The 25,509-nt window shown below is 44.7% G+C and overlaps 1 protein-coding gene across 3 annotated transcripts in view; it reads right to left on the reverse strand.

The window, feature by feature from the left end:
* vipr2 (vasoactive intestinal peptide receptor 2) overlaps positions 1-25,509 on the reverse strand; it is a 55,967-nt gene that overhangs the window by 16,104 nt on the left and 14,354 nt on the right. The window contains exons 2-5 of one of the 3 annotated variants that reach the window (XM_015956024.3): positions 20,510-20,606; positions 14,868-14,981; positions 8,219-8,310; positions 98-195 (exon numbers count right to left, since the gene is read on the reverse strand). In XM_015956024.3, the coding sequence (XP_015811510.1) occupies positions 98-195; positions 8,219-8,310; positions 14,868-14,981; positions 20,510-20,606 (401 nt within the window). Of the gene's footprint in view, positions 1-97; positions 196-8,218; positions 8,311-14,867; positions 14,982-19,070; positions 19,303-20,509; positions 20,607-25,509 lie in introns of those variants that run through there. The other 2 variants (XM_054743509.2, XM_070541537.1) reach the window with 2 other exon arrangements.

Below are 25,509 nucleotides of genomic sequence, written 5' to 3' on the forward strand. Positions count from 1 at the left end.
TTATCAATAAAGCTGTAAAGTTTCTCCTAGCTGTACCTAATGTTGGATTTGAATGATGTCACGTTGAAAGGGGCTAAATCGTATTATTTGGTTTTACCTGAACAGACAGAGGATGGCGCTCCCGGTGGTGAGAGCGATCAGAGACAGACTGTGACCCAGAGTGTACAGAGTCTGCACCACCACGTAGAACACCAGCTGCAGACAGAGAAACCCATAAAAGTTATTTTCATAATCAGTTATTGTTGTAATTACAGTCAGTGATTGCATCAGCATCCATCTGGCACTTTCACAATAAAAAAAAACATGAAATCTTGACTTAAATGTGAAATTCAGCCAACCACTGACATCTCACTATCATTTTTAACATACAATTAAAAAAAATCAAAATAGAACAAATAAACAGTTAAAACTGGCTAGAGTATGCAGATAAGTTTATTATATAAGTTGTTGCATCTAAGCGAAAGTAAGTAACACGAAGGATTTGCAGGAGCTGGTTTAGATATGGAACTACATTATGACAAAGCACCGCTGTAACCCGCCACTGCATGGAGCACGAATGTAACACAGCGGCCTGAAAAAAGCAGCAGTCCCATCCATATTTTGTAAAGAACCAAAAGGAAGTGCATCAGTACTATCTGTAAGTGGTCTTTCATTTAATCTAATTTATTGAGTGTTGGTGGGATATTAAACCCACAATAAGCATGAAGTGTGGCTAATGTGTGTGTTTGTTCACAGAAGCTGGAGGCTTTTTTGTCCACTGTGTTACATCCATGCAGCGGCGGGTTACGGCGGTGCTTTGTCGTCATGAAGTCCCAAGTCTAAACCGACTCCAGCAAATCCTTCGTGTTCCTCATTTTTCATTTGCAGTCGACATGATTATTGATCTCACCAGGAATAATTGGTATCATTGTTGAGTATGTAGCTGGTTAATGTTGTGCTTTTAAGCTTAATATATTACCTTTACTTATGACCAATAAGCTGTGATACTCTATATAAATATAGAATATCAACCTGCATGTTTATCAGAACATTCTAGGATTCTTTGCTTTTTCAGGGATCAAACACACTTCGTCTCAATTCAGACAGAGTCAGGTTGATAAAAGATAAGAAATTTATTTTCTAAACAAATGAAAACGTGACAAGTTAACCAAGACTACTGTGATGGATGAAACTAAGAGGATGGGATGTGATGTATGGTAACTCTGTGTGAATGTTTATCAGAACCTTCGTATCTAGAAGAACTGAGTTCTGGGTGTAAAAAGGAGAATTTGGTTTGCATTAAGATATAAAGTTGGTTCTTATCAAAAAGGCATCAGACACAATCTGTGTGTCTACCTCACCTTTTCTTTGGAGACCTCTTCGTGGATCGGAAGGTCAGGGAGGTCGGATGACCTCTTGGGCACTGAGGTTTGGTAGACTAACCACAGCACCGACTCTCCAGTCCAGAGATGTTTCCGAGTCACAAGAGATAGATGAAATCATTTGCGTCTAGAACAGATGTTTCTGAATAGCTGAAGGAACTGTTTTGCTGTGTCAGCTGTAGTGTGTAGCAGGGTTTTTGACAGCTTGTCAAAACGCTCTGGGTTAAAGAGGGTTTGCTACGGATGGCCTGCCCGTAGCTTTCTCTAGAACTGAATGCTGAATCTCACAGGATGATGGAAGCTGGAACTTGAAGTGCTGAATCACTGTAAGAGATTCTGTTTTAATATTCTCATATTATGAATTCTTGGCCAACAGGGACATGCCGTGTTAAGGGGTGTTCACAAGCAAACCTCAGAACGTCACGCCTCTTTCAGATACAGGATGTTCTGATTCGTGGAACAGAAAGCAATGTGTCAGGATATTAGCTTAACCTTGTCATCGTCACGTGTCTGAGTGTGTGAGCTGTCAGAAAATAGTGATTCACTTGTTAAACCAACATTACTGATCATAATATCAAAATGTTTCATTTTAACCACAGTAATTTAAGCACAGATTAATCAAAGCATTATTGATCATTTCGTATAACATTTGTTCATTCCATTTCGATTGATTAATTCATATGAGCTGAAAATAGTCACTTTATTCAGAGACATGAGGAAGCTTGTAGAAGTGAAAAGGGAAGCTTAGACCTTGAAACGGGAACAGTTTGTTGACAATATGCTATCATGTGTTCCGAGCTGCAGTGAGGCCGCGTACTCCATCTGATGGAATAGCAGGATCCGGCAGATTAAAGGCAACAAATGTAGACTCTTGTCTCCATATGACCAGATACTGAAGGGGTCAAACTGTACATGAAAAACTGACCATTTGTGGATGTTACAAGTAAGTTTAACCCTCTAGAGGCAGGCGCTGCAGATTTGCAACGTCAAAACCTACCTACCTGGTTACTCCACATATGTATTTCATGAACAATTTTTAACTCAGAAGTACCCCTGAAGGACTTAGTTGTTCATCCTTTTATCAAAACTTATTTTGAGCCTGAGAGGGTTAAGCACTTTTGCACACAAATAGCTAGCACCTGCTATTCACTTCCATTGTTTATGCTAAGCTAAAGCAGACAGACTGCTGCCAGACAAGGAGAATTACTGCGCTGGTAACAAGATTTTTTCTCACTTACCTAACTCTGGGAATACAAAAATAGACATCACTTGGGGTGGAATATCCCTTTAAATAATATTTAGCGTCAGAACCATTGACATACACTCAACAAAAATATAAACGCAACACCTTTGTTTCTGCTCTGATTTTTCATGAGATAGACTTAAAGATCTAAAATTCATTCCAGATACACAATATTAACATTTCTCTCAAACACTGTTCACAAATCAGTCTAAATGTGTGATAGTGAGCTCTTCTGCTTTGCTGAGATAATCCATCCCACCTCACAGGTGTGCCACATCAAGATGCTGATCCGACATCATGAGTAGTGCACAGGTGTACCTTATACTGCCCACAATAAAAGGCCACCCTGGAATGTGCAGTTTTGTCTCACAGCAAAATGCCACAGATGCCACAAGCATTGAGCGAGCGTGCAATTGGCATGCTGACAGCAGGAATGTCAACCAGATCTGTTGCTCGTGCATTGAATGTTCATTTCTCCACCATAAGACATCTCCAAAGGCGTTTCAGAGAATATGGCTGTACAACCGGCTTCACAACCGCAGACGACGTGTAACCACACCAGCCCAGGACCTCCACATCCAGAAGGTTCACCTCCAAAATTGTCTGAGAGCAGCCACTCAGACAGCTGCTGAAACAATTGGTTTGCATGACCAAACAATTTCTGCACAAACTGTCAGAAACCATCTCAGGGAAGCTCAACTGCATGCTCGTCGTCCTCATCGGGGTCTTTACCTGACTCCAGCTTGTCGCCGTAACAGACTTGAGCGGGCAAATGCTCACATTCAATGGTGTCTGGCACGTTGGAGAGGTGTTCTCTTCACGGATGAATCTCTGTTTACATTGTTCAGGGCAGATGGCAGACAGCGTGGGTGGCATCGTGTGGGTGAGCACTTTGCCGATGTCATTGTTGTGGATCGAGTGGCCCATGATGGTGGTGGGGTTATGTTATGGGCAGGCATCTGTTATGGACGAAGAACACAGGTGTATTTTATTGATGGCATTTTGAATGCACAGAGATACTGTGATGAGATCCTGAGGCCCATTGTTGTGCCGTACATCCATGAACATCACCTCATGTTTCAGCAAGATAATGCACGGCCCCATGTTGCAAGGATCTGTACACAATTCTTGGAAGCTGAAAATGTCCCAGTTCTTGCATGGCCAGCATACTCACCAGACATGTCACCCGTTGAGCATGTTTGGGACGTGCTTGACCGGCGTATACGACAGCGTGTACCAGTTCCCACTAATATCCAACAACTTCGCACAGCCATTGAAGAGGAGTGGTCCAACATTCCACAGGCCACAATTGACAACCTGATAAACTCTATGCGAAGAAGATGTGTTGCACTGCGTGAGGCAAATGGTGGTCACACCAGATACTGACCGGTTCTGAGTCCCCAGACCCACAATAGAGCTCCGGACCCCACGTGACTCTCAGTTAGTAGACACCATATTGGCAGGTAAAAGAATCTAAACAAACACGGATGTAAACATGAACGTGAACGGGATCGGCTTGGATTTTACTTCGTCTGAGTTTACTTCACTCTTTAAAACCGAAGAAATCGTTTCATATAGTCAGAAATTAAATAGACTAAACATCTCTGACCCTTACCGTGACCCTGGGATACTTTTTAAAAACGCCAGAAGCTGTCGGAGCGGACTTCTTACCGGACCTAGCCGGGGAACCCCTTGGGATTTACCCGGAGGAGTTGGCTCAGGTGGCTGGGGAGAGGGAAGTCTGGGCCTCTCAACGCTACATGCCCCCGCAACCCGACTTGATGATACGCGGATGAAAATGGATGGACAAATAACAGATTTACACGTAAGTAGTTCAAACAGAGTGCTGTGCTGTTTGAATGTATAAACTGAACGCCAAGAGGAATCACTAGTTTGATTTTTTTTCCGTGAATAAAATAAATATGTCAGGCAGGAGCGTCTCAGGATCTGTCTGAGATCTGTCTCAGTGAGACAGATAATAGCAATTCTAAGTGCTTTTTATGTGTGATCTGACAATTGATCAACCATTGCTTAAAAATTAAATACAGCTTAGCCGGTTAATTGCTGTGATCATAAAACACGGAAACGGCAGCACGCAGAAATCACGAGGAAACGTTTTACGTGACGTTTACTTGTTGCTATGAGTAATAAGACAGAAAAAGCCACGCCAAAATAAGTTTAGGAAGCCCACTAACAATCGTAATAAAAGCATTTAAAATAAATACCATACACAGTTGAGGAAACGTTGGTTTAAGTACCTGATATGAAGTGGTCGCTGCATAAGCGAAAACCTTTACTCTCGGGATCCCACAGTTTCATTTTAGCCCGGTCACTAGCGCGTTTTATTACAATGATCCAACGTTTGCGGCGTTCAGGATCTTGGAGAATCCTGTAGATGGCTCATTCCTTATGTCGTCCGCGTCTGTTCTGCATCCTGGGGCACAACAGGAATCTACCATATTTCTCGTCTGATTGCGTTTTCTGACAATAACAAATAGTCCAGCTGTCGGCTTCTACCTGCCAAGATGGTGCCGTTTCGATTTGAACTGTAGCATGCCGGGAGAAGTGACATCAACTCCCGGAGCTCTATAAAGCAAAAAACTGCACATTCCAGGGTGGCCTTTTATTGTGGGCAGTATAAGGTACACCTGTGCACTACTCATGATGTCAGATCAGCATCTTGATGTGGCACACCTGTGAGGTGGGATGGATTATCTCAGCAAAGCACAGGTGCTCACTGTCACACATTTAGACTGATTTGTGAACAATGTTTGAGAGAAATGTTAATATTGTGTATCTGGAATGAAATTTAGATCTTTAAGTCCATCTCATGAAAAATCGGAGGTGAAAGAAAGGTGTTGCGTTTACATTTTTGTTGAGTTTATATACCATATCAGAACTTATATTTAGAAATAACACATTTGATTGTATTGCAGGTTTTAAAAGACAAATAAATTATTTTTTTCTGCCAGCATGTGTGAAATTTCAAAGATTTCATATTTTAAGTGGGGCTTAATTTGCTCAAATTGCACACGGAAAAACAAATATATGCACACTCCTTATGTTTTAGTTTTTTCTTGCAAATGCATCAAACATTTTCTGCAATTTTGATTTGCATGAAGTACAAAGAAAAGCAGAATTATGAGACCAATAATCACTCTGCACAGCAAAACAGAAAAAGAAAAGAGGTCAAAGAGCAAACTGCATTAAAAGCTTAGAATATTAGATGAAATGTAATCTTAGAACCACAAGCATTATCATTTCATTACTATTGCTAGTCCGACTCTGGTGAATCCATCAGCTGAAAGTAACGGAGACGAGGACACGGTGACGCGAGGACACGGTGACGCGAGGGAAGAGGTCAAGAGAGCAGAAGATTAGCAGAGGGAGAGAGAGAGAGGGAGAGAGAGAGAGAGAGAGAGAGAGAGAGAGAGAGAGAGAGAGAGAGAGAGAGAGAGAGAGAGAGAGAGAGAGACACACACCAAGTAATTCTGCTGTAATGTTTGTGACCCAAAACATGCAAACAGGAGGAAGCTGCAGTTACACAACAGCAGAGCGGACAGCAGGCGGTGGATTTCACGACTGAGATGTCCCACATGTGAGGACAAAGACAGAACTAGATCTGAGACTGATTTTAATGTAAATATTGAGATTTCCATCTCATTATAAACATGTTCTAATGTTCACTCATCTTTAAATGATTATTTTTGCTCATAGAAAAAATTTTAAAAATGGATCCAAGAAGCTGCAGCAAAGATGTCAAAAATTAATGTTAAAGAACTTTTTCTTTACTAATTTAAAAATGTGTGCTTTCAGGTCAGGGAGGGTCAGAGGGTCACGAAAGGTCAACCAGCTGAAGGCAGGTCTCGCCCACCGGGTAACCCTCAGGAAGGGCAGCAGGTCTGAAGTGGGTTTGAAGCTTTAGTTTGTTAGAGCAGAGACAATCTGAGTCAAAGGTTACACTAAAAATTTAAACAGCATTTTAATGCAAAATAAATATATATATATATAAAAACAGTTTCACTTTCTTTTAATTGCAGTTTTAGGACCAGACAGTCTGAGGTAGAGGAACAACAGTGACAATGAATCGCCTGACAGAGACTGAAATAGTCTTTTGACAGATCCTCAAGCCCCTTGATATCGAGTTCATTCAGAGGAGACGTCAATCAGCAGGCGGTCAGTCATGATGACGTGTACTTTTCTCATCAGTGGAAATAGAAATCCATTCATTCTCTTCCACGTATCCGGGGTCGGATCGCGACGGCAGCAGCCTAAGCAGGGAGGCCCAGACTTCCCTCTCCCCAGCCAGCCACTTGGGCCAGCCCCTCTGGGGAATCCCAAGGCGTTCCCTGGCCAGCCGAGAGACATAGTGTCTCCAGTGTGTCCAGGGTCTTCCTTTAGGTCTCCTCCCAGTTGGATGTGCCCGGAAAACCTCACCAGGGAGGCGTCCAGGAGGCATCCTAACTAGATGCCCGAGCCACCTCAACTGGCTCCTCTTGATGTGGAGGAGCAACGGATCTACTCTACTATGTTTCTCACCTGGCCAGACTTACGCTACTTCCTCCGCGACCCGACTCTGAATAAGCGGATGAAAATGGATGGATGGATGGATGGATGGGTTTTAGTCGAAACACACGTTCGCATTTTTAAAACATTCAGTCAATTCTCCAAAATGCAAAAGGGTTTCTGTTTTATCCAAACAGCAATAAAACAACAATCAGAGGAGCTAGCAGAAGTGTGACAGGCCACACAAGCATGAACCCGGTTAATAGTGACGATCGATTTTTCATGCTTTAGTTTGAGGTTCATGATTCCAGATCAACGTTGTTCTGAAAAGCCCCACAGAAAAGATGGAGTGCTGTTATTGGACAGAAGCGTGTCATTGTTTAGGATGTTTTGGTTAATTTGTAAGAAGAGGGTCAACTGAGAAACTAGACCAACAGAAACTACAGAGGAGAGTGGCCGGCTGCCGGTTAAACGAGCACAATAGGTGATTAGGATGTGACCCAAACCGGACCGCAGTGGGTGAAAGCAGAGCGAAGCAGCAAATACCACAAAAGAGGCCAAACAGAGCAGCTCCTGTAACCTCAAACTGTTCATGGGGACGAGGAACCGCTGATGAACATCATTTAATCCTCCTCTGGCTCATCTCCCAGGAAAATGTTTGTTACTTAAATCTCACATTTTAGTCAAAAATTGTTCACTAAAAATGATGAAATTATCCTATTTTAGATTAACTTTGACCGGCAAATATCAGTCAACCTTTTACTAATCAGCCTCAAAAGTGGAGTGGGAAGATTTACATTCAGAACCACATGCAGCAGCACGAGCGGGTGGACGGACCCCCTGACGAGCCACAAACTGGATCTGAAAACAGATCTGCTGTGATTTCATCAGTGACGCAGAATCCAGGAGGAGGAACACAAATTGCTTACATGCATCATGCCGCCATTGGGCACATTGACCTTTTAACGACACAGTCTCTCACCACAAACTGGTGCTAATTAACCATCAGCCCTGCCGGCGTTGTAGATTACACCACTAATGGTGCTGCAGCTTCCTATGTTTTACACGCAGAGCTCAGGCGATTATCTACAGCAAGCAGCAGCCGTACCTTATCCTGGCTCGTGTCGGAGCCACACACACGGCTGATGTTTGGGAAAACCTCGGACCAGCCGGTTGACGTACAGTTCCTGCTAATGTTACCTGTGAGAAACACATATGGAGAAAATCTGAGTTAGCTTGTGGAAGAATAAAAGTCACACTTAAATACTAACAAAATGGAGTTTTATCGTTTCTGTGGATCTACAGAGGTTAGGCAGTGAAGTTTTTGCTTTGTTCAGACCCTCTACACACGTAGCCGGGTATCCCTGTCATCCACACGGAAGTCAAGACAAACGGCACCAAAACAATTCTTTCAAAGGACCAAAGTGGAGACTCGTGAATACTCTGTTGTCAGTATTTGCTTGTGGACACAAATATTCAGGGTTTTAAGGCAGTGACACATGTCGTCGCTTCTGCCTGCCGCCTAAGTAGAGTGTAGAGTGGGTGGGGGGTGTTTGCATTCTCAGCATGAGAAGTTGGAGGTGTGGCGTCAGAGCGTGTGAAGAGGGTCAAATGCATGTCTCACGCTCAATGTGTGAGAGTTGGCTACAACTAGTAGCGTTATTGCACACACACACACACACACACACACACACACACACACACACACACACACACACACACACACACACACACACACACACGAAAATTGAAAACTGTCTCTGTAAATCATGAAGACAGACATGATGGCGTGATGTTTATGATGTGAGACTAATACAGATGAGAAGGAAGCAGATGATCCTGGAGATCACAGAAACAGATAATAACCCAGAGAGACGACTGCTGATGCAATCCATCTACAGATAGTAATACCATCCATCCATTTTCATCCGCTTATCCGGAGTCGGGTCGCGGGGGCAGTAGCCTAAGTCGAGAGGCCCAGACTTCCCTCTCCCCAGCCACTTGGGCCAGCTCCTCCGGGGGAATCCCAAGGTGTTCCCTGGCCAGGTGAGAGACATAGTCCCTCCACCGTGTCCTGGGCCTACCTTTAGGTCTCCTCCCGGTTGGACGTGCCCGGAAAACTTCACCAGGGAGGCGTCCAGGAGGCATTCTGACCAGATGCCCGAGCCACCTCAACTGGCTCTTCTCGATGTGGAGGAGCAGCGGGTCTACTCCGAGCCCCTCCCAAATGACCGAGCTTCTCACCCTATCTCTAAGGGAGAGCCCAGCCACTCTGCGGAGAAAACTCATTTTGGCCGCTTGTATCTGAGATCTCGTTCTTTCGGTCACTACCCAAAGCTCATGACCATATGTGAGGGCAGGAACGTAGATCGTCCGATAAATCGAGAGCTTCACCTTCTGACTCAGCTCTCTCTTCACCACGACAGACCGGTACAACGCCCGCATCACTGCAGATGCAGCACCAATCCACCTCTCGATCCAGTCCAGTCCAGGGTCCAGTTTTCCCTCACTCGTGAACAAGACCCCGAGATACTTAAACTCCTCCACTTGGGGCAGGACCTCATCCCTGACCTGGAGAAGGCATTCTACCCGTTTCCGAGTCAAGACCATGGTCTCAGATTTAGAGGAGCTGATTCTCATACCAGCTGCTTCACACTCGGCTGTGAACCGCTCCAGTGAAAGCTGAAGATCACGTTCTGATGAAGCCAACTGGACCACATCATCTGCAAAAAGCAGAGACCTGATCCTCAGGCCACCAAAACGGATGCTCTCCACACCTTGGCTGCACCTAGAAATCCTGTCCATAAAGGTTGTGAACAGAATCTGTGTCAAAGGGCAGCCTTGGCCAAGTCCAACTCTCACTGGGAACGAGCCCGACTTACTGCTGGCATTGCGGACCCAGCTCTGACAGCGGTCATGCAGGGACCTAACAGCCCGTATCAGAGGGCCTGGTACCCCATACTCCCGGAGTACCCCACAGGGCCCCCCGAGGGACGCGGCCAAACGACTTCTCCAAATCCACACAACACATGTAGACTGGTTGGGCAAATTCCCACGCACCCTCCAGGATCCCCCTGAGTTATGATAAATGAATGACCTGCACTTGTATAGCGCCTCTCAGAGTAAGGACTCCAAAGCGCTTTACACTACAGTGTATCATTCATCCATTCACACACACATTCATACACTGGTGGAGATGAGAGGCGAGGCTGCCGAGCACAGGCGCCACCGGACCCTCCGACCACCACCAGCAGGCAAGGTGGGTTAAGTGTCTTGCCCAAGGACACAACAGCAGAATTCTCTGTCCGGAGCCAGGATCGAACCTGCAACCTTCCGATTACTGGACAACCCGCTCAACCTGTTGAGCTACTGCTTCCCATCTTCTCGATGTGGAGGAGCAGCGGGTCTACTCCAAGCCCCTCCCAAATGACCGAGCTTCTCACCCTATCTCTAAGGGAGAGCCCAGCCACTCTGCGGAGAAAACTCATTTCGGCCGCTTATAGAGCTGGTCCAGTATTCCACGGCCAGGACGAAAACCACGTTGCTCCTCCTGAATCTGAGGTTTAACAATCTGACGGACCCTCCTCTCCATAACCCCTGAATAGACCTTACCAGGAAGGCTCAGGAGTGTGATCCCCTGTAGTTGGAACACACCCTGCGGTCCCCTTTTTAAATAAGGGGACCACCACCCCGGTCTGCCAGTCCAGTGGGACTGCCCCCGATGTCCATGTGATATTGCAGAGCCGCATCAGCCAACACTAACCGCCGGTGTCCACCAGCGGGTTCGGGAGTTGCCACCACAACAGGCACCGACGATCCTGCGACTACAGCTCCAGTCGGCCGCCTCAACAATGGAGGCATGGAACAGGGTCCATTCATACTCAATGTCCCCCGCCTCCCCCGGAACATTTTGGAAGTTCTGTTGGAGGTGGGAATTGAAGCTCCTTCTGACAGGAGACTGCCAGACGTTCCCAGCAGACCCTCGTGATAGACCGGCATCCTCCCCCACCATCTGAGCCAACTTACCACCAGGTAGTGGTCAGTTGACAGCTCCGCCCCTCTCTTCACCCGAGTGTCCAAGACATGCGGCCGCAGGTCAGATGAAACAACAATAAAGTCCATCATCGAGCTGCAGCCTAAGGTTTCCTGGTGCCAAGAGCACATGTGGACACCTTTATGTCTGAACATGGTGTTCATTATGGACAATCCATGACTGGCACAGAAGTCCAATAACAAAACACCACTCGATCTGATTGGGGGCCGTTCCTCCATCCACACCTCTCCAGGTCTCACTGTCGTTGCCCAAGTGAGCATTAAAGTCCCCCAGCAGAATGAGGGAGTCACCGGAAGGAGTGCTTTCCAGCACCCCCTCCAAGGTCTCCATAAAGGGTGGGTAGTCTGAACTGTAGTTTGGTGCATAAGCACAGACCACAGTCAGAACCCGTCCCCCCACACGTAGGCGGAGGGAGGCTACCCTCTCATTCACTGGGGTAAACCCCAACGTACAGGCACCAAGATGGGGGGCAACTAGTATGCCCACCCCTGCTCGGCGCCTCTCAGTGGGAGCAACTTCAGAGTGGTACAAAGTCCAACCCCTCTCAAGGAAACTGGTTCCAGAGCTAGAGCCATGCGTTGAGATAAGCCCGACTATATCTAGTCAGAACCTCTCAACCTCACACACCAACTCAGGCTCCTTCCCCACCAGAGAGGTGACATTCCATGTGCCAAGAGCCAGCTTCTGTAGCTGAGGATCAGACCGCCAAGGTCCCCGCCCTCGACTACCACCCGTCACACACTGCACCCGACCCCTTTGGCCCCTCCCACGAGTGGTGAGCCCATGGGAAGGGGGACCCACGTTTCCTCTTCGGGCTGTGCCCGACCGAGCTCCATGGGTGAAAGCCCGGCCACCAGGCGCTCGCCAACGTGCCCCACCTCCAGGCCTGGTTCCAGAGGGGGGCCCCGGCGACCCACGTCCAGGCGAGGGAACACGGTTTCCATTTATATAACTCATCATAAGAGGTCTTCGGGCTGCTCTTTGTCTGATCCCTCACCTAGGACCTGTTTGCCATGGGTGGCCCTACCAGAGGCAGAAAGCCTCAGACAACTTAGCTCCTAGGATCAATGAGCCACTCAAACCCCTCCACCACGGTAAGGTGGCAGTCCAGGGAGATAGTGATACACATATGTGAAATGGACTCATTCGAAAAGGAAAATTCCGTGAAAGCTTTGATTATCTGATTTAAAAAACACATAATAATGTGCATTTTATTATGCATTTAGAACATAAAACAGATTTATTTTCCTTCCTGAGAGCCTAATCTGTTATTACTGTTTCCTCTGTGTCCACTAAAATAATGAACCGGACACAATATGAGGAAAAATTTGGAATTTGTACAAAACAAACAAACAAACAAACAAACACAACCCGATTCACTAATGAGTATAAAGCTGGCAAAGCTTTCTTTTGTGTGCCTTTTTACTTTTGTGGAGTTTTAGCTCTTAAATGCGATAAAAAAGCCATAGAACGCTCCCTTCTGGCACCACGACAGCTTTAAACCTTCCTTTTCTAATCTACACATTCAGGAAAATATGGAAAATGTTAATTTAGTTTGTTTTTCTTACTTTCATATAAACTTTCTGTTATTTTTTAAACCAGGTTGTAAGAAAACTAAAAATGCAAAGTGTCGTGCACTAACATGAAGATTGGGTGGATTGAGTGGATTATTTATGTGATTATTTACCTTTAATCCTGTTTCCTGACAAACGCCAGTCTGCATGAGTTTGGACCAATTAGCATCATCACTCCTCGTTTTGAGAAGTGAACTGAAGGACATAAACCATTGTCAGACTACAGCACTCAAGGAAACTGATGTCAATGATGTAATTTAGATCCAGTCGTCTGCAGAAACTCTCAGATAGCTCTGCAGCTGAAGAACATGCTGACGGCTGACACAAGGAAATCCCACGCTGAATTTAATCAGCTGATTCTGAAGGTTTATGAGGAATGGGAATGAATTATTTTCATTCACTGGGGCTGTTTGTGGCAGCACACGTCAACGTTTGCAGCAAAAGCCGACAATTCCCTCCAACACAACTGAAAGTGTAGCTTTCTGCAGCATCAGGCAGCTTTTATACATGTCATACACAGAAGCAGTTCAAACATCAGAGGCTGTGACTCAGATGAATGTTTCTGACGCAACCATCACAGCAGCTTTTTCTGCAGAGTTGAATTTGTGTTTTAAATAAGTGGCTTGTCCAGTAGAGTGTGAACAGCTGAGGGACGTGTTCTGAAGGTCCCACTGCCAAAATTACTGCAGTGCACCTAGAGTTCAGTTCCCCTTAGACACACCCAGAATACACTGTAAAACGCTGAAAGCATCACTTGCACGCTGAGTGAAAGGCTACACTTTTACCTTATTACGTCTCAACAACACCTCCCCTCTGCATCCCTGCAGGCTGGAGACGCGGCTCACGCTGAGAGGTTTCCTCAGCGCTTGATTTCTAGTGAATGTTACATCATCATGAGCTTACGTGGCCGCTGCAGGACGGAGGAAGTTAACGGCCAAAATAAGTTAATCAGGGACAATGAGGGTAATAATTTAGAGTAAGGTAATACTGAATTTAAAATATGAATAATACTCAGATAAGATGAATGTTTTATTCAGACACCTCCAAATTCTTTTGAATTTTTAGATTCTGTAGTTTTTTTCAGTCAAGTTCTTCTCTTGCTTTAATAAAATATGAGAACAAAAATCTGCTCAACAAGGCATTTGACCTGCAGTTCCAGGGTTCAGACTTCAGATTCATGTAAACAAAGTAGTCTTATTGTGTGAACTTTAACCCTTTAAAACCCAAACCCCTTCAAATTAGAAAACAGACTGGAATAAATACACAAAAAAGTAGAAAAAATAAAATAAAATAAAGAAGTAGAACAATTTCCATATTTCAAATAGAATGTTTTGGGTTTTTATTTGACTCAAGAAGCAATTTTGCAGATGTTTGAAACCAGTTGTGACACCAGTGTCACTACGGGTCCTTAAGAGTTAAAATATTAAAAATCTGTATTTAAGTGAGATGTTAGAGGGATTCTTTCATAAAACATCAAACTGAAGCAAATTGTTGAAATTGAAAAGCATAAAACACAACTGGGAAAAAAGCAAACAGCAACAGTCAGAGTCTGGAGCATCTTGCAGATGTTGAATATTTATTCTACATGATGTTATGTCTGTAAAATGTTGGGATTATGGATGAGTTCCAGATGGAGGCATCAGCGTGACCTCTGACTCTGAAACAAGCCGCCGGGTGCTGACTAACGCTCTGTCATCCGTTTGGAAATCAGAGCGGAAGCTTAAAGCTCCGTCTGGTCAGTGGCTGGAAAACTGTGATGACCACACACACACACACACACACACACACACACACACACACACACACACACACACACACACACACACACACACACACACACACACACACACACACACACACACACACACACACGATGAGTGTTTAATTTGCCTCCTGATTGTGTGAAAATGATCTGCAGACGTTTTAATCCCATTGGTAAGAACAAACTAGATCTGGGGAATTAATCCAGGTTCATCCAGATTGAGTAAGAGAATGAATCACCTTAACAAGAAGAAGCTCATCTGACTGGGTGGGTGATCCAAACCAACAGAATATGAAACTATGGGGAGTTTTGGAAACTACTTCATGTTTCACTGATAAACATTTGATGAATGAAGCGATCAGCTGACCATTCCTGCCGAATATTATCCGCAAGGCTCGAGGACAGGAGACGGTGACGGTTTCTCCGAATTCAGCTCGTTCCCAGCATGCTATGTTGTCCCAGGCTCCTTTGCATCCCGGCTCTGTTTGACACAAACATGACATCATGAGGACTTTTTGCAGCAGATGCAGAGATTTAAATTGTGTTGGAATTTTACATTTTATGACTTTGAATACATTTACATGGATTGTTTATCCCACAAATGGAAAAATATAACAGCATTATTTTTAGATTTTCCTGCTTCTTGCACCGTTTGATTTATACATACATTGTTTAACCAGGAAGATCCCACTGAGAAATTATTTTTATGGGTTTCCTTTAGGAACACATGCAGTGGGCGGAAGCTGGATTCAAACCTGCAACCTGCTAATCTGCAGACACACGGTCACTTCTTTGTCTCATTGCAGTAAATATTATTTCGCCAAAACTATCAAGCAAATTAAAAACGACTTTATTTATTTCCTGAGTTATTTAAAGGAGGAATGAAAAAATCTGTACTTGATTCATCAAGGGACCATTTTAATTGGATTTCATGAGCTCTAGTAAAATGTTTTTTATTAGTGATAAGAAAAATAAATAAACATTGTAAAACATCTGGACAAACGTGAGTTTAGAAATTTTGCCTCCTTTAAACGAGTCTGAGTTATTTTATATTAATTTAGATTTTTATTTCTCTTAGTCTGGGTGTGACCTCAGGGTGAACTTCCAGGGACTTCCACTCCTGGGAAAATTGGCATCTGTCCTAATTTTTTTCCACTGTGATAACGTTTTTCTGATGAACTCCAAGTTGTTTGGAAATGACCGTTAACCCTTCTAAGATTGACCAGCAGCAATAGCTTCTTCTTTGAGGATTGTTGTCTTAGCCTTGTGTTAACACACGCCTGTATGCTCCGGACTGCTCATACCTCAAACAGCCTAAAAAAACCAAAGACAGTCTCAGAACACATAAAGGGCCAAAGCTCTAGAACCAAAACCAGTAAAGTAAAGCTGCTTTTCCAGCTGCCTGCTTGAGCCTTAATGGGAGCCACGGTGGTGAAGGCAACCAGACAGCTGGGCTTTTTAGTGACAGATGGGTGGAGACGGTGTGCAGGAGGACGTGGAGCTCTTCTCTGCAACATCCCTGCTAAAGATCCACTTTACAAAGGCATCTGACTGAAGCAACAGAAAGGTAAACAAAAACAATGAAAGCTTTCTGCAGAGAGCAGGGAAAAGGCGGCCCAAACACGATGTGACATTTTCTGCTGCTCTGCTAAAGAACGCATCATCCAGAGTTCCTGAAGAGTCAGAGGCATCGCTCTATAGTCAGGAAACCAGATGCCGACTCTTGATCTCAGAAGTCAAAACCTGCATCTATGGCTGCAGAAATATTTATTTTTAGTCACAAAATAAAAAAATTGGTCTTCCTGAAAAAAAAAAAAAAAACGATTGACTGTGTGATTTGATGAGAAGAAGTTTGGCTGTTTCATGTCAGTTTTGGACAGGTTTTGTTGCTGTTTAAGGTTTTTTATATCCAAAGTACCAGATTATTTGTGTGTCACTGTTAGAAACATCCTATCATAGTTATGCAAAAACAAATCAGTTTGATTTATCATTTAAAGGTCAACCTGAACATGGCTCTCTATTGTCTCAGCGTTCTTGTTTGTCCCAACCACCCGACCAAGGAAATACTTGGGTTATTACTTTATTTTATAAAAAAATAAAAACTATCTTTCTAATTTTATTTACAGGCAGATGTCGCAACGTGCCGGTGAGTGAGGCAGATACAAGGATCCACATGTGGGCGAGGGAAGCAGGCAGGCAGACAAACTGGAACGAGTAACAGTCTTTAATGAGGAGAGCACGCAGGACAATGAAACAATGAGCCAACCAGACAAAATGGACTAACAGGGTTTAAATACAGGAGGAGCTGGGACCTCGGGTGATTGGGAGACGAGAGGCATGTGGGAGCAATTAACATGAACACAGGACTGAACCGAATGGGGAGACAGGACAGGGTGTGACAGCAGACATTTAAGTTTCTAAAGCCTTTAAAGCCTGAATTATGAAATAATGCTAAAACATTTTAAGGTTGAAATAACATCACAACTACCTATATAATAATCTGTTTATTTTATTAAGTATTTCTATAAAAATATAACCGTAATAAATAAAATCTTCCCTTGCTACCATCAGACACTCCACCAGGGGGCAGCAGACATATGACAGGTTTCTGATGAAAGCACTAAGCCTGATGCTACATCTGGATCCAGACCTGTCTTCTTTTGCTTTTTTTATTTGTTTATTTTATCTTTTGGTTCTGTTTTGTTCTTGTGCTCCAGCTGATTGGTTCTCACGACAACATTTCTGTTTTTATGTCACACTTTATCTCTAGAGGAGGACACAGGCTTGTGAGTTCCAACTCATCGCGTTTGACCCAACAAAGGCTTCCCTGTGGATGTCTAATGACTACGACTATTCTCGTCTCAACATTCCTGTATACATCCCCCAGAATAAAAATAAAACTATATCCCATCCTCCTCCTCTGGATGTTTTCACAGCAGCAGATTCAAATAAAAGTCTGTGGAAGAAACCGAAAAGGACAGAAAGGCTAAGAGAGGATAAAAGAGGAGGAGAGTGTAAGTGCGCGAGTCCCGAGGGGGAAATGGCTCCAACACAGATCCAGAGTCAGCGGTGCATGAAGAAAGCTCCATCTAAGTGATCCATCCTTTCACAGAAACACATCAGGGGTGAGACCTCGGGTTTTTTCCGCAGCAACTCTCCAAAAAGCACAATCTAAAAGCCAATCCGCCTAAACTTCAGCATGGGCTGTGACTGTCTACCATTAACCTTCTCTAACTTTGTGCATTTCCTTTAGACAACCTGCTTTGGCTTTCACTGGTTTCCAAATATAACACCAAACTGGTTCCACACCGGTTCGGCCAACCTCAGAGTCCTCTTATGAAACAAACAAACCTGGAAGAGACCAGATGATAAACACCCTGGAAAAGGATCGTTATTTATGATTTTTATTTTTCTGCTGCCAACTTAAAATAAAATGCTTCCAGACTCCAGAACTCTGGATTCTCTAGTAAATTCTAGCAAATGTCTTCCGTAAACCTAATTTTTGCTCCTTATCTTTCAATATATAAGATCTTCTTTTCAAACAATAAAAAATCCTAACAGAGTTCAGAACTAAGCATAGATCACAATTTATAAGGAAGAACCAAACCAAAGGGATATTACATAAACATAACTTTGGGTTATTGTGAGTTAAAACTGACGATCACGCTGGAGGAGAACATCATAAAAACACACCAAACAAAGTGTGTCAGGGTGATGAATGATTCATGTCTAAACATCTCTGCTTATTATTTTTTAACCCTCTTGCTCGGGGTCGCGGTTCAGCAGATTTTATCTGCATAATTCAAAAGTAGAAAATCACCACATCTCATTAAGCTCAGGAAATTTTCATTTGCAGCAATTTGATTTAATGTAGAATTGAATGAATTTACCCTGAGTGAGTATTCATGCTGGCAATGATCACTGTTTATTACTGTTGAGAGGAGACTCGGGGCAGACTCACTGATGACATGGTTCGAGTCTGGGCCGAGCTCCTCTCTGTGTGGAAACCTCTGACCTCCAGCCCTACAGACCCCGCCCTCTCCTGTGCGCGGTTCTGTGGAAGAGAGCAAGCTGACTGGGTTTGTCAGAACCAAGACTCTAAAAGTGTGCACGCCTGACTTCTCAGAAACCAGAGCAGGGAATCTAAAAAAAGTAGTGTTGGAGGGAACTGCATGTGTGAAGAAGGAAAGAAGAGGGGGGCCTCGGCTGCTGCCTGGGCGAAGAAGCGTTAAACCACAAAGATGAAGAATGGGCCTGCAAAGGTAGAGGTGGAGTTTTGTGCTGCAAAAATAAAATACGACTCTTCCTGTTAAGAAGTTGATCTTTGATTCGAGACTGTAATAAAGAAAGAAACAGCCCAGAAGAATGAGAAAAAATGATGGTGCATGAAGGTGGGAGGGGAGGAATAAAAAGCGATGGTTGGTTCTGATCGGGGTGGTGGTTGCTGCTGGGTCTGAAAGTGTGTGTGTGTACACAGAGAACTTGTTCTCCTCCGATCTGCTAGAATCTCGGTTTATTGATAAGAACTTTTCCAAATTAGCCTAAGCTGTTCTTCCCTGTGTTGGATTACCTTTTTGTGTCCTTTTTGTGTGTGGAATAAACTTTTCCCTCCTTCGGGAAGGAATTAAAAGTAATTCGTGGGGGCCTCCTTTCCTTCTCTGGCACAGCAAAGGTGAGTTTGCTGGTTGCTTCATTCCATCCCAGGTTGTTTACATCAGCGTTCACCTGATCAGAGGACAAGCTGACGAGGGTCTGTTCTGAGCGCGATGAGCTCACGCAGTGTGTTCTGATACAGCAGGAGTCTTCCTACAGCAAAATAAAGGTGATTTTACCAGTAATAAGAGTCTAGGTTGCACAAGGTAAAATATCTCTCCACAGAGTAAGGGTGTTAGTCAGGAGGGGTCTGAGGTCAAGCCCACCATATTGTACCGTGAGCCAAGGCCTTGAGATTTAACACCTAGAGTTAGCCCGGTGGCTTGGCTTGCGACAATTATCATCAAACTAACTTTTTAATCTAAAAGATCAAATAAATGCTTCAAAAAGGTCAAAATGAAACAAACAAACACAAAAACAATCCTTGAGAAGGACAATTTCCTCTGCAACACTTCTGCATCGTGTTCTGCATCCAGATGCAGGATTCATAATTTTCCACGAACAAGAACAAATCTGCAGGGCGAGATTCTTTAGATACTAAGTCTACTTCAGCAGAAAAACAGAAACGAGGATAATTATTGTAGCTTTCATCTAAATTTAGAGATGTAATCTCATGAATTACTAATCCAGTTTAGTATCGGGAGGATTTGGTCGTAATCCATTAAGACAGAATTTCTTTGCATTAAACCAATAAAGCTGAAAAACCAGCAGGATAAAAATGAAAACAGCAGAATAAACAGAAAGCTGATCGGGTCTAAACTTCAGCCTTTCGCGTTTCTGATGAATGATTTATTCTGAAGGCTTTCAGAGTGACGACCAAAACACCAATCATTCACTTAAAGGCTAGTTTTTAAATGTCAGGAACTAAAGTTTCCACAGCTGGAGTCTAAAGATGTGCTGCGGCAGAAACGTCCTCATTATATCAGTCAGAAAACACCAGTTATGTTTTTGTTTGCGTGTTCGGGTCAATCAGGCCGGCTGTCCTCGACGGGTGTGGACAGAATAAATTAACTATCATCCACAGAGTCACAGCATCTAATCTAAACAGCAGCTTTTCTTTGTGAGCTGTTGCTTTTGTTTGTTTCAGAAATAACTAAAAAACTGAAAAAGATGTCATTAATGAGAAAATGAAAACTCACGACTTCAAGAAAAAAAAAATCCTCAAAAATCCTTAATGTTGTTAAAAACCTGAATCCTGTTTCCTCTGTTTACCTGTTCGTGGTTCAGTTGGGCTCTTTCTGTCTGTAAAAACTATTTTACCAGGACTCAGACTGTCTCCGTGAGTAGAGAAACTCGATTATCTGATTTTCAGGGTGCTGAGCTCATATTTAGGGATATAAAATCACTGATCGTAACCTTTTTGGTTGTCTTCCTCCCTCAGCCTCTTCACACACTCCGCCTCGTCCCGCTGCACCTCCAGCAGGAAGTTACATGTTGGATGTCGGCCGTCGACCTGCAGAGGAAGAAACAGGAACATGCTCACTTTGACGCACTGGTCTTCATGCATTAGTGTAATCACACCACAAGCTATCAGTATTGTTAAACTCAACATTTTATGTTGCATTTGTCAAAAATTTCAACCCAAATCACACACAAGTTTATGTCCGAGCAGTACTCCAAAGACTATTGGAGAACCGTCAGTACGTTAAAGCCGAGAAATGTGAGTTTCACGTTCCCTCAGTCAAGTTTCTCGGCTTTATTTTGGAGAGTGGGCGGTTGAGGACGGACCCTGACAAGGTAAAAGCAGTGCTCGAGTGGCCAACACCTACAACATGCAAACATTTGCAGAGGTTCCTGGGTTTCGCAAATTTTCATAGGAGATTCATTTTCAACTACAGCCAGACAGCTGCCCCTCTCACCGACCTCACCTCCGTTAAACGACCCTTTGCCTGGACCCCAGAGGCCAATAAGGCTTTCAATGAACTAAAGGATAAGTTCTCCCACGCTCCCATACTTACAAGACCAGACCCCACCAAGCAGTTCACCCTCGAGGTTGACGCCTCTGACACGGGAGTAGGAGCCATCCTGTCTCAAGTCTTTCCCGCCGATCACCGTCTTCATCCATGTGCCTTCTTCTCCCGACGTCTGAGCCCGGCCGAGCGTAATTATGATGTTGGAGACCGCGAATTGTTGGCCGTTAAACTGGCTTTCGAAGAATGGAGACATTGGCTGGAGGGGGCTGACTTACCCACGATTGTCTGGACTGATCACAAGAACTTTTCGTATCTGAAGGAGGCAAAGAGGCTTAATCCCAGACAGTACCGCTGGTCATTGTTCTTTTCTAGATTTAACTTTGTTATCTCTTTCAGACCAGGAAGCAAAAACACTAAACCAGATGCTCTCTCCCGCCAGTATTCACCGGACTCCGACCCGGTACCTGTCACCATCCTTCCCCATCCTACCTGGTGGGAGCGGCAGTGGTGTGGGATACACAAAAGCAGGTAGAGGAGGCTCTAAGAACCGAGCCTGGTCCAGGTAACGGTCCTCCCAACAGGATGTACGTGCCCTCAAAGGTTAGAGTTCCCATGATACGTTGGGCTCATTCAGCTAAGTTCTCCATCCATCCTGGAATAAGTAGAACCGTAGCCTTCCTTCGTAGGTCTTTCTGGTGGCCTACAATGTTTTGTGATGTCAAGGATTATGTTAACGCCTGTCAAACCTGTGCTGGAAATAAGTGTTCTAACCAACCCCCAGCTGGACTCCTCAACCCCCTTCCTGTGCCATCCCGACCATGGTCGCATATCGCCCTGGATTTTGTGACCGGCTTACCCGTTTTTCATGGTTTCAGTACAATTCTCACAGTTATTGATCGTTTTTCCAAGTCCTGTCATCTAGTCCCATTAAGATCTCTCCCATCTTCGGCAGACACGGCCCAGCTCCTGGTTAAGCATGTCTTCCGGCTACACAGCATTCCAGAGGAAATAGTGTCAGACTGGGGGCCCCCAGTTCCTGTCCAAGGTCTGGAAGGTCTAGAAGTTCGCCTAGCCTGGGTACTCGTGTGGCTCGTGTGGCTCTGAGTTCGGGTATTCATCCCCAAACCAACGGGCAATGTGAACGCATGAACCGGGAGCTGGAGGCCATGTTACGCTGTGTCTGCTCCTCCAACCCTGAGAGCTGGAGGACCCATCTGCCGTGGGTCGGGTACGCCCATAACTGTCACATGTCATCCGCTACTGGGCGTTCTCCGTTCGAGGTCTCCCTGGGCTACCAACCCCCCGTACTCCTGCAGGACTATAGACCCTCTACATCTGTTCCCCAGTTCGTCCGCAGCTCCAGGAGGATTTGGGCTGCCACCACTGCTGCTCTGAGTCGAACGGCAGTCAGGAATTGACGCCTGGCCGATCGCCACCGGCGACCCGCTCCAGCATACGTCCTGGGCCAGGAGGTCTGGTTGTCCACCTGGGACATATGTCTCAAGGCCTCTAACAAGAAGCTGTCGCCCAGGTTTATTGGACCATACAGGATCACTTCTGTTATCAGCCCTTCCGCTGTCCGTTTGGATCTCCCCCCGCAATAAGAGTGCATCCTGTTTTTCATGTTTCACCCATCAAGCCGGTTTCCATGAACCCCCTCTGCCCCCCCCCCCCCCCTGCTCCTCCACCTCCGGCCAGGCAGTTCGAGGGTGGTCTCATCTACCCAGTTCGCCGCCTTCTCGACGTCAGCCCCCGGGGGCGTGGTTTCCAGTACTTTGTCGACTGGGAGGGTTGTGGCCCCGGGGACCGCTCTTGGGTGCCTCGCTCGTTTATCACGGACCCCTCTCTGATTCGGGACTTTGAGTTGTCTCGCTCCTCCTCCTCCTCTGCGTCGCCCGGTGGTGTCCCTTGGGGGGGGGGGGGGGGGGGGTAACTGTCACGGTTGGAGGTGAGTGAACACACCTGACTCTCATTCTGTCTGAGTGCAGATGGACGGAACCGGAGAGCAGCGAGCCATCTGCCACTCGTCAGTAGCTTCTTAAGGAGCAGGGAGACGCACCTCAGCACTGGATGATTACTCAATCTTGGTAGAGCTACCTGAGTGTCACAAGCCTTTTATCTTTGACTAGACTGTCTTCCGAGCTTCGTCCCGAGTAACCTTACCCTGCTTCTCCCTCCCCTTCAGGTCGAGCCTCCACTTACAGAACCTGCCATAAGTCACGGATCCACGCCTGTCTCCCGCTCCCAGCCCCTTCTGACCGACCAGCTCTCCGCCGCCTCTGCACCCCCCTCAGGACTCCGAGGATCCCCCCCCCCCCCCCCCCCCCACACACACACACACCTTCGAGGATCACCCTGTCCCGCACTCCTCCTGCCACTCACCTGCCAACCGGACCCTCCTCTCCTCTCCTCTCCTCTCCTCTCTTCTCCTCTCCTCTCCTCCTCTCCTCTCCTCTCCTCTCTAACCCCGAACTTTGAGCCCCAGGATTTGGACTAAATGAACTGAGCGAAGCTCCTAATCATCACCTACCTTTTAACGTGCTCCTTTAGTTGGGACTAATAAATTATTGTTTGTTTTCTCACCTATCCTCCTGACTCTGAGTTGATTCTGTATGTCTTGGGTCAGAATGTTAACACCCATCATGACAAGATCAGCTAAAACTGCTGAGGTCAGTGAAAGCAGAAATAACCTACGAGTTTACTCATTTCCAGAAGGGATTTAGCTGCATGATACGGTTCAAGGTGAACCTTTTATTTACCGATGTAACAGTATGAAATGACTGTTTCCCACCAAAAGTCATTTTCCCCTCTCCTCTGACACAGAACTAGTCTGCATGAGATATGGCCTCAAGGTCTCATACATTTGTTATAAACTGCTTCTTTCCAGCTCAAGAGAAGAATGAAGAATGGACTCTCTCCTTTTAATAAATCAAAGAACTCTATTTTAATAAAGCTAATCAAACAAAGTGTTAGTCAATAAATAAGATGCAACCAATCTGTGAAATCAAAATATTAATTACTTTATTATAATCCTATAGAATATAATAAGTAATATGACTTTAAATGTTTCCACTAGGACTGATCTCACGGAGCGTTAAGACATGACACATTGCTTTACTGATCCAATCAGAATCTGCCAGATCTGACGGAGGCGTGGTTTTGATGGTGCTTGGTAAATCTGCCAACTTTTCATTCGACCATAAACCAAAACATCCGAAGTATAAAACTATGCCCACGTCATCTTTAACGCCAGTTCAAAGCGTTCTAGAGAAGTTGTCGGGAGTGGCCAATCCGTAACTTTCCTCTTCAGCCGAAAGAACCAACGACAAGCTGGATAAAATCTGTTGCTGTTCCACCTGCTGCAATGGTTCCTTTTAGAATAAAAGCTGAACCATCATGACCCAGTTTTGGGTCTCACTAGATGCCAACAAAGCTGTCGTGACCCGGAAGTATCTCAAGACTGGTCTGGTCGGCAACCGCTGCTTTTCCTACCGGCTTCAGTTCCAGAGAAGGTCAAGCTGGACCTCGACATTCCTGATCTAATGGGGACTTCCACCAGGGTATGTAGACCAACGAAATGGCATCGAATGTGTTTATGAATCTCCTAACCAAAGCTTAACGCAAAGACATTACCTTCAATTCCCATCAGAACTAATCACTTCTTTGGATTTGCTGGTTCTGAGCAACATTCCACATCACACCATTCATTTAGTGTTAAAGTTAGTCTAGTTTAATTTGTTTAGCAATAAATCAATAAACTTTTAAACTCAACTCTCTCTCCTCTGTTGTCCCTGAGTGAATATGAAGCTGTTATCTAATCTCTGCAATCAAAAGTTCCAATCTTCTGGTTAAAATAACCCAACAGATTCATAAGGTTGATTTCATATTTCCTATGGAATCCTACGCCTTAAGGCTTATTAAATAACATGTAATTTAAATTCATTACACTGACCGCAGTGAAAGCTGCTTGAGACTCTGAACTCCAAAGGAAGCACAGAAAGTTAAAAATGTCTGAGATTAATATTTTAAAAAGACTAAAATGGTTTTAGAGATTATCTTCATACCGCAGCTTCCTCCGCTGTTTTAAGCTGCAGAGGTTGAGCTAAAAATAGTTTGAATGGGTTCAGCACTCAGAGCAGGGAGGAGACGAGATGCTGAGTTTGGTTATTTATTGAGTGATAAAGAAGCAACTTTCAGGATAAAGAAGATGAGACGAATCTAATAGATGAGCGGTTGGACAAAGTTGTGAAAGAATATTTGTTTTTCTGTTGGGAATCTTTGCACTTCCAGCGTAGAAGCACAGAGCAACAACTTTGTCGGTCCGTTTTACAGATTTTCAGGTAAACTTGAATTTAATAGTGGCTGAAGTCACCAAAGATGTTTAAGATTTGACCAAATGTTAGGCTGCTCCATTAGTGAACAAAAACAGTGAAAAAGGTGTTT

Source organism: Nothobranchius furzeri, chromosome 11, assembly GCF_043380555.1.
Source record: "Nothobranchius furzeri strain GRZ-AD chromosome 11, NfurGRZ-RIMD1, whole genome shotgun sequence".
NCBI lineage: Eukaryota > Metazoa > Chordata > Actinopteri > Cyprinodontiformes > Nothobranchiidae > Nothobranchius > Nothobranchius furzeri.